This window comes from Athene noctua, chromosome 34 (genome assembly GCF_965140245.1).
Source record: "Athene noctua chromosome 34, bAthNoc1.hap1.1, whole genome shotgun sequence".
NCBI classification, from domain to species: domain Eukaryota; kingdom Metazoa; phylum Chordata; class Aves; order Strigiformes; family Strigidae; genus Athene; species Athene noctua.
In genome coordinates this window covers 1,256,279-1,265,493 of record NC_134070.1, presented here as the reverse complement: position 1 = coordinate 1,265,493, position 9,215 = coordinate 1,256,279, and the positions used below count along the sequence as shown (strand labels likewise).

Sequence of the window (9,215 nt, the reverse complement as noted above, 5' to 3'; positions counted from 1 at the left end):
CCGTGTTTTTTTGTTTAAGGAGGGGTTTAATTTCGGCGGGAGGGGGGTTTTGGGGTGCAGGGGGGAACGGGGGGGGTGTGTGTGTCCCCCCCCAAAAAAAAAACCTGCTCAAGCTTTTCCTTGCGCCCTCTGCAGCTCCTGCTGCAGCCGCCCCAGCGTCTCCCGCTGCTGCTCCGAGCGTCGCTCCAGCTCCTGCATCTGCTGCTCGTAGCGTTTGCTGATGGATTTTTTTAAAGGGAGGGGGGGTTTGGGGGGGTCCCACAGCCCCCCCAAAACCTTTATGTGCCCCCCCGGGTACTCACATTTCACCGGTGATATAATCCAGGCGTTTGCCCACGGTGGTTTTGGCTTCTTCCATCTCCTGTTTCACCAGCACCGGCCCCATCAGTTTGAAAATGGTGTTGGTGGCATCTAACAGCTCCAGTTCCTGGGGTTTTTTAATTTTTTTTTTTAGGGGGGGGTCCAAAAAGTGTTGGGGGGGTGTCCAAAGGGTTTTGGGGGGGGGGGGGGGGGGCACTGACCTCCTTCACAATGTTGTTTTCCGTCAGCTGCGCCTCCAGCTTCTGTCGTGCTGTCACTGACCGGCTGAGGTCTGCGGGGGGGGGGGGGCATTAAAAAAAAAAAATATAAAGGGGGGGCACAAAGAATAAAAAGGGGGGGGCATAAACAATATCCAGCCCGCCCTCCCATGGGTTGGCAGCCCAAAATAGGGGCTCTGAGGCATCTCTCCAGGGGGGGGTGGAAGGGGAGTGGGGGGGCTGAGGGGGGGGCAAAAGGGCGGTGAGGGGTTGGGGGGGGTGGAGGGGGGGTTTGGGGGTGCGGGGGGGCGGTTTGGGGGGGGCTGTACCTTTCTGGAGCTGCTGGTATTTCTCCAGCTCGCTCTGCAGCTTCTTCTGGATCTGCTCTGCCATGGCGGGGGGGGGGGGCGCTGTGGGGAGGGGGGGTTTGGGGGGGGGGGCAAGGGGGTTTTGGGGGGGGGCCTCACCCACCCTATGGACCCCCCCAACACCCCACAGGGACCCTAGAGCCCTCCCCCCCTCAAAGTTTAGGTCTGTGCCCCATGGGGAGCCCACCCCCCCCCCCAAATCCCTTAACCCCCCCAAATCCCACAGAGACCCCCATAGGGCCCCCCCAGAGTCCCCTGAACCTCCCCACACGCCACAGGGCCCCCCCCGGACCCCACACACCTCGCAGGGCCCCCCCCCAACCCCATAAAGCCCCTCCAGAACCCCCCACGGCCCCCCCCAGACCCCATAATTCCCCCCCCCAGTCCCCACAAGGCCACTCCAGAACCACCCCCCCACTCCGCAGGACCCCCCAGACTCCCCTGAACCCCTTCACACCCTACAGGGCGCCCCCAGACCCCCATAAGGCCCCCCCAGGACCCCCCCACATACCACAGGGCCCCCCCAAGACTCCCCTGAACCCCTTCACACCCTACAGGGCGCCCCCAGACCCCCATAAGGCCCCCCCAGGACCCCCCCACATACCACAGGGCCCCCCCAAGACTCCCCTGAACCCCTTCACACCCTACAAGGCGAGCCCAGACCCCCATAAGGCCCCCCCAGGACCCCCCCACATACCACAGGGCCCCCCCAAGACTCCCCTGAACCCCTTCACACCCCGCAGGACCCCCCCAGACCCCCATAAGGGCTCCCCCCGACCCCCCAAACATCCCCCCCCAGGCCCCTCCGGCCCCCCCCAACCTCTCCGCTCGCCTCACGCAGGCCCCGGCTCTAGCCCCGCCCCCGCCGTCGATCACGTGACGCGCGTCGGCCCCCGCCCTTTCCGCCCCGCGCCTGCGCACTTCCGCGCCCTCCCATCTCCGGCCTTTCGCCGCGCCCCTTCGCGCCGAGGACACACCCCCTTTCCCCGAAGGCAAACCCATGCCTTCCTCTTAAAGCCACGCCCCTCCCCTCAAAGCCACGCCCCCACACGTATTCCCGCTCTGCCCCTCCACTAAGACCACGCCTCCCTCCACCTCTCCGGCCCCGCCCCGCCGCGCACGCGTGGTCCTAGTGCCCCGCCGCTCCCGCGGACTTTGCTCCCCCTCGGCCCGGCGCCTCCCGGTTTCTTTCCGCCGCTGGGTCCCCGGTAAACCGGGATGTGGCGGCGGCGCCGGCGGCGGCGGTGGGTGGGGTGGGGGGCGGGCTTGGCGCTGGCGGTGCTGGGGCTGGGGCTAGCGGGGGGCGGGGGGGGCGAGGAGCTGCTGGCGGCGGCGTTGGCGGCGTGGCGGGAGCGGGGAGGGGAAAGGGGGGGCTCCGGGGAGGGTTTTGGGGGGAGGGCGAGCCTTTGGGGGGGGGCTGCGACCGGGGGAGGCTTTGCCATCGCTGCGAACCTTTCAAACGGGACCCAAACCAGCTCAACCGGGGCCAACTTCGGGGGTACCCCCCACGCCGCAAATTGGGGGGGTCCCCCCATCCTTCTGTCCCCCCCCGACTGCGGCCCGACCCCCCCTTTTCTCTTAGTGCTGGTCCCCAGCTCCCCGGATCACGCCGAGCGTCGCCAAGCCGTGCGGGAAACTTGGGGGGCTCCACAGATTAGAGGGGGGCTCCTGACCCGCACCCTCTTCGTTTTGGGGGTGCCACCGCCGAAGAGGGGGGGACAGGGGGTGCAGGCAGCGCTACGAGCCGAATTTTCCCACCACGGCGATCTGCTGCAAGGCGCCTTCCTTGACGTTTACGCCAACTTGACCCTCAAAACGTTGTTTTTGCTGCGGTGGGCGACCACCCGCTGTCCCGCCACCCCCTTCCTCCTCAAAGCGGACGACGACGTCTTCGTTAACCTCCCGGCGCTAATGACTTATTTAATTTCTTTCCCCCCCGCCATCCGTCACCGGTTATACCTGGGCCGGGTACATTGGTGGGTACGTCCCGACCGTGACCCCCAAAGCCGTCACCACGTCCCCGTCGCCCTTTACCCCGACGCCTTTTTCCCGCTTTATTGCAGCGGCACCGCGTACGTGCTGGCGACGGAGGCGGCGGCCTCGGTGCTGGCGGCCTCCCCCCACGTCCCTTGGGTCGCCCCCGAAGATGTTTGGGTGGGCCTTTGCGCCCGTCGAGCCGGGTTGAGCCCCCGCCACGCGGCTCGCATGGCCGGCTCGGCGCGGTTCCCCCCGGACGGCTGCTGTTACGGTGAGGTGCTGCTCAGCGCCCACCGGGTGACTCCCGGGGAGCTGCGGCGGGTCTGGGGGTTGTTGAGAGGCGGGGGGTGCAGTGGGGTGCAGAGGGTGCTGGGGGTGTTGCGGTGCAGGGTGCTGGCGGTCGGCGAGTGGCTCTGGCAGTGATGGGGTGGGGGGATGTTGGGGGTTCACTGCTGTGTCCGAGAGGCTCCAGCAGCGCGGGGATGCAGCGCTGCAATGTTTGGCCCTGGTGTAACAGGAATGAGGACGTTGCACGGGGCTGCGTGTGTCTGAGGAGCTACAGCAGCCCTGGTGCAACAGGGACGAGGACGTTGCATGGGGCCAAGTGTGTCCGAGAGGCTCCAGCAGCCTGGGGAAGCAGCACTGCAATGTTTGGCCCTGGTGTAACAGGAATGAGGGCGTTGCACGGGGCTGCGTGTGTCCACGGAGCTGCAGCAGCCCTGGTGCAACAGGGACAAGGACGTTGCACGGGGCCAAGTGTGTCCGAGAGGCTCCAGCAGCCTGGGGAAGCAGCGCTGCAATGTTTGGCCCTGGTGTAACCGGGGTGAGGATGTTGCACGGGGCTACGTGTGTCCACGGAGCTGCAACAGCCCTGGTGCAACAGGGACGAGGACGTTGCATGGGGCCAAGTGTGTCCGAGAGGCTCCAGCAGCCTGGGGAAGCAGCGCTGCAATGTTTGGCCCTGGTGTAACAGGGGTGAGGATGTTGCACGGGGCTGCGTGTGTCCACGGAGCTGCAACAGCCCTGGTGCAACAGGGACGAGGACGTTGCACGGGGCCAAGTGCGTCCAAGAGGCTCCAGCAGCCTGGGGAAGCAGCGCTGCAATGTTTGGCCCTGGTGTAACAGGGGTGAGGACGTTGCACGGGGCTGCGTGTGTCCACGGAGCTGCAGCAGCCCTGGTGCAACAGGGACGAGGACGTTGCACGGTGACAGTTGTCACGTGGCGACAGGGATGTTGCACAGTGGCAGGGATGTCGTGGTGACAGACGCTGCAGCGACAAGGACGTCGCAGGGTGACGATGTTGCAGTGACAGGGATGTCACAGCAATGAGGACGTCGCGTGGTGGCAGCGACGTCGCACGGGGACAGGGACATCACACGGTGACAAGGACATCACATGGTGACATCACACAGTGAGAAGGACATCGCGTGGTGGCAGTGACATCACACGGTGACAAGGACATCACAAGATGACAGGGACGTCGCACAGCAATGGTGTCACGTGGTGACAACGGCAGTGTCACATGGTAACAAGGACGTCACAGAGCAGAAGGGACATTGCAATGGTAACAAGGATGTCACACGGTGACAAGGCCACTGCACGGTGACAGGGACGTCACACAGTCACAATGACATTGCGCAGTGACAAGGACATCACATGGTGACAAGGTCACACAGTGACAATGACATCGCGCAGTGACAAGGACACTGCAGGGTGACAAGGACATCGCATGGTGATGTCACACAGTGACAGGGATGTCACACGATGACAAGGACGTCACAGTGACAACGTCACACGGCGACAATGACATCACGCAGTGACAAGGACGCTGCAGGGTGACAAAGATGTCATGTGGTGACATCACATAGCAACAAGGACATCCCACAGTGACAACACGGTGACAGGGATGTCACACGGTGACAACGACATTGTGCAGTGCCAAGGATGCTGCAGGGTGACAATGTCACACAGTGACAATGACATCGCACGGTGCTGTCACACGGTGACAATGACATCACAGTGACAAGGACACTGCAGGGTGACAGAGATGCCACGTGGTGACGTCACACGGTGACGACGACGTCACGCAGCACTGCTCGCGCCCCCCACACCCAATAAATGTCCCAGGGTTGGTGACACCGGTGGTGGCCTTTGGCTTGGGGGGGGTGACACCAAGGGACACCAGCGGCTCGGCCCAGTAACACTTTAATACCCGGGGGGGGGTGTGGGTGGGAATCGGGGACCCCCAGAGTGGGGACACACATTTTGGGGACCCCCAAGCGTGGTGGGGGACACAGTTGGGACCCCCCCAATGTGTGTGGGGACACTGGGGACCCCCCCAGTGGGTGTGTCCGTGTGTGTGTCCCCCCCAAATTATTTCTTGAAGCGGTCGAGGGCCCCACGTTTTGGGGGGGGGCTCCCCACTTTGCTCCCCTCCTTCCTCTTCTCCTTCTTCTCCCGCTCCCGCTGCTCCACGCTCTGGCGGATGACGGCCTGGGGGGGGGGGATAAAATGAAATAGAGGGCCCCCCCCGCAAATTATTTGGGGTTCAGGGGGGGGTCCCCAACACTCACCCGCTGCTCCTCGTGGGCCACTTTCCGCTTGCGGTGCAGGGGGTTGTCGCCCTTCGCCCGCCGCCGTGGCTTGAACTTGGCCTTGGCCTGGGGGTCGAAGCCCTGGGAGGGGGCAAAATAGCCGGGGGGGGGGAATTAGTGGGGTTTGGGGGGGGAGATGTACCCCAAAAATAGGTTTGGGGGGGGGTAGGGGGTGTCTTGTACCAGGCGCTGGATCCGCTCCTCCCGTTTCTGCTCCAGGCTGACGGTGTCGACGCGCCCCAACCGGGCCGGGTCCAGCGTGATCAGCTCCGCCGGGATCTGGGGGGGACACGCACGGATTGGGGGGGGTCAAGAGGATGTTTGGGGGGGTCAGGACGAGGTTTTGGGGGGGGTGGGGAGGAGGTTTTTTGGGGGGGGGCTATCGTCTGCGCTTGGCAGGATGCTTGCGGTGGTTTGAGGGGGAGGCGGCGGCTCGGGGAGTTGGCAGCAGGTTTGGGGGGGTCAGGGCCCCCCCCCCCCGGAGTTTGGGGGGGGTCAACAGCAAGTTTAGGGGCTCAAAAGCAGCTGGGGGGGGGGACAGTAGGATTTTTGGAGCCACCCAGCAATTTAAGGGGGGGTCAGCAGCACTTTGGAGGGGATCAGAAGCAGTTGGGGGGGGGGGGGGGGGGGTCAGCAGGATTTTTGGGGCTCCCCAGCAGTTTTTTTGGGGGGGAGGGGGGGGGTGGGAGAAAGAAGTTTAGGGGCTCAGAAACAGCTGGGGGGGCGTCAGAAGAATTTTTGGGGCTCCCCAGCAATTTGGGGGGGGTGGTCAGCGGCACTTTTAGGGGTTCAGAAGCAATTGGGGGGGTATCAGAAGGACTTTTGGGGCTCCCCCAGCAATTTTGGGGGGGGGGGAGGTGTCAGCAGCAGGTTTGGGGGCTCAGAAACAGTTGGGGGGGGGGGGGGGTTCAGCAGCATTTTTGGGGCCCCACAGCAGTTTGGGGGGGGGGGTGTCAGCAGCAAATTTAGGTTCTCAAAAGCCCTTTTGGGGGGGGCGGGGGGGGGGGCAGTCAGCAGCGGTTTGGGGGGCTCAGAAGCATTTTGGGGGGGTCAGCAGCAGATTTAGGGGCACAGCAATACCTCAGGGGGACCCAAAAACTAATTTGGGGGGGGGGGGGATCAGCACCACTTCCCCCCCCCCCCCAGCAATTTTGGGAGGAGAATCCACAACCGCCTCAGCGCCTTTGGAGGGGGGGGGGGGAATCAGCTGGCCTTTTGCGGGGCTCAACCACAGCCGCGGGGGGGCTCAAGTAGGTTTAGGGGGTTCAGCAGGAATTTTAGGACCCCCCCCCCAAATATTTTTTTGGGGGGGGGGCACCTTAATTTACCTTCTCCAGCAGCGCTTTCACCTCCCACTCCTGCCGCTGCCGCCGGCTGCGATACGGGTTGTTCTCCAACGCGTCAAAATTGGCCTCACCGGCACCTACCGCGGGGTGCGGGGGGGGTTAATGGGTGCGGGGGGGGGCCGCCTGCACCCTCTTAGCACCCATGGGTGGGGGGTCACCTTACCTGGCACCAGGATACTGGTGAAACCGTGCCCGTGCCCGGCGCCCAGCACGTCCTCGAAGGGGCAGAAGCGGAGCCCGTGGGGTGGCCGAGGCGGGCGGTGGCAGAGGTAGGGCCGGGGGGGCAGTTCCTTCCCTACCCCTTTATAAATCTGATTTTGGGGGGAAATAACGTATTAAAGGGGTTGAGGGGAAGGATTAGAAATAAGGAGGCTGTTAAAGGGGGGGGTTTTTACCTGCACTAAGTCGCCACAAGCGGCCGCCAACACCCCCCGTTGGCTAAAATCGAGGTGGCCGGCGCCTTGCGGCAGCACCAGCTCCTGCAGCACCCCGTAGGTGCGTAAATCGAACACCCGCAGCTTCCGATCCAGCCCCGCCGACGCCATGTAGCTGGGAGAAACGGGGGGGAAAAAAAAACAAAAAAAAACCACCCCAAAACGTCAGAAATCACCCCAAAAATAGATAGGGGGGGTGGTGCGCCCCACCAAAATCCCCGCGCTCACGTGCCGGTGGGATCGACGGCGAGCGCCCGCAACGCTCCGCGGTGCCCCAGTAGCTTCACCAACGGTTCCGGGACGTTGGGGCTCCACAAAGTCACCGTTCCTAGCGCAAAACAAAAAAACGAATTTAAACTTTTAAGAAAAAGCTTGAAAAAACCCCGAATTTTTTTGCGTTTGGTTGGATTTTTTTTTTTTTTTTTTTTTTTGGAAGGGATCTTAACCGTTGCTGTGACCCAAGTGGATGATGGCGTTGGTTGGGTTTTGTGCCATAACGGCCAAACGCCCGCCCCGGGTGCAGAGCGTGGCCACCTCCTTCCCCACCGAAATATCCAAATATTGCAAAAACCCTTGGTCGTTCTGCCAAAAAAAAAAAAAAAAAATAGTTAAAAAAAAAATTATTTCTTCCTCAAAAAATAAAATCTCGCCGAGGAGGAAAGGGATAAACTTACGGCGGTGGCCAGGAGGAAGTGGTAGGGCAGGAATTGGAGGCGTAAAATCCCCGGGAAGGTTTTGAGGCAGTTGAGTTCCAGCCCCTGGTTGTCGTAAACGTGGAGCCAACGGCGCTGAGCCACCGCCAGCAGCGTCTCCGTGTGCAGCCACCTGCGGGGACACGCGTGTGGGGACGTGTGTGGGGACGTGTGTGGGGCAAGGGGAGGAGGGAGGGGAGTGGAAGCCTGTGGGGAGGGTTACACGCGTGTGGGGGTGACATGTGGGATGTGGGTGGGGTTTACATACATGTGCGTGACTGCATGGAGGGGTTACATGCGTGTGCGTGGGGTGGGTTGCATGTGAGTGAGGTACATAGACACAGAACGGGTTTACACGCTTGTGCATGGGGCAGGTTGTGGGGGGGAGACATGTGGTACATGGAAGGGGTTTACACACGTGTACGCAGGGTGGGTTGCATGTGGGTGAGGCACGTGGGACGCAGAAAGGGTTACATACGTGTGCATGATTGCGTGTGGGGGTTGACATGCGTGTGCGCAAGGCGGGTTGCGTGTGGGTGAGGTACATGGGATATGGAAGAGGTTTACACGCGTGTGCATGTCTGCACAGGGGGCTGACACACGTATGTGCAGAGTGGGTTGCGCGTGGGTGAGACACGTGGGACGTGTTCCCTCCGGCTCTGCACATGCATGTGCCTCCGACTCTGCACACGCCTCGCACACACGTGTTCTCTTGGCTCCACACATGCCTCGCACACACCACGGCTCCACCGGCGTGGCTTCGCATATAAATGCCCCCGCCTCGTGGTTCCACGCACACGCGGGTTCCCCCACCTCCGCACACGCCTCACACACGCATGTTCCCCCGCTCCATACACACCTCGCACACACGTTCCCACCAGCTTTGCACACACCTCACACACGCGTGTTCCCCAGCTCCGCATACTCCTCACACACACGTCCCCACCCCGTAGCTCCACACACGCCTCGCACACGCGTGTGCCCCCAGCTCCACACGAGCGAGAGACACCCCGGCGCCACCCATGCGTCCCTGCCTCCACCCCCAGGCTCTACCCCGCGGCTCCACGCACACGCGTGTTCCCCCAGATCCGCACGCGCCTCGCACACGCGTGTTCCCGCGCGCACACTCACGCCACGTCCGCCACCGTCTCCATGACGTTGATCTCACACATCAGGGCCTTCGTTTGCCAGTCCATGGCGGCCACGTGCCCCCGGCGGCCCCCCAGCAGCAGGTGCCTGTTGGGGGGGGGGGGGGGGACACACGGGAGGTGACAAAGGGGTGGCG

General features: G+C 63.0%; 3 protein-coding genes across 3 annotated transcripts in view; 1 reads left to right on the top strand and 2 right to left on the bottom strand.

The window, feature by feature from the left end:
* Positions 1 to 5: 5 nt before the first annotated feature.
* PFDN6 (prefoldin subunit 6) lies at positions 6 to 1,778 on the bottom strand. Its single transcript, XM_074930595.1, has 5 exons — positions 1,707 to 1,778; positions 848 to 928; positions 522 to 592; positions 303 to 427; positions 6 to 217 (listed from the first exon to the last, which is right to left on the bottom strand). The coding sequence occupies exons 2-5, from the start codon at positions 909 to 911 to the stop codon at positions 109 to 111; spliced, it is 369 nt and encodes a 122-aa protein (XP_074786696.1). The 5' UTR covers positions 912 to 928; positions 1,707 to 1,778; the 3' UTR covers positions 6 to 108.
* Positions 1,779 to 2,104: 326 nt separating this feature from the next.
* B3GALT4 (beta-1,3-galactosyltransferase 4) lies at positions 2,105 to 3,286 on the top strand. Its single transcript, XM_074930465.1, has one exon. It carries the CDS (start codon positions 2,105 to 2,107, stop codon positions 3,284 to 3,286), a length of 1,182 nt encoding a protein of 393 aa, XP_074786566.1.
* A 1,767-nt stretch (positions 3,287 to 5,053) lies between these two features.
* Positions 5,054 to 9,215, bottom strand: part of WDR46 (WD repeat domain 46) — an 8,139-nt gene continuing 3,977 nt past the window's right edge. The window contains exons 11-15 of the mRNA XM_074930515.1: positions 6,968 to 7,115; positions 6,787 to 6,881; positions 5,642 to 5,737; positions 5,438 to 5,539; positions 5,054 to 5,357 (exon numbers count right to left, since the gene is read on the bottom strand). Coding sequence (XP_074786616.1) covers positions 5,238 to 5,357; positions 5,438 to 5,539; positions 5,642 to 5,737; positions 6,787 to 6,881; positions 6,968 to 7,115 — 561 coding nt within the window. The 3' untranslated portion in view covers positions 5,054 to 5,237. The remainder of the gene's footprint in view (positions 5,358 to 5,437; positions 5,540 to 5,641; positions 5,738 to 6,786; positions 6,882 to 6,967; positions 7,116 to 9,215) is intronic.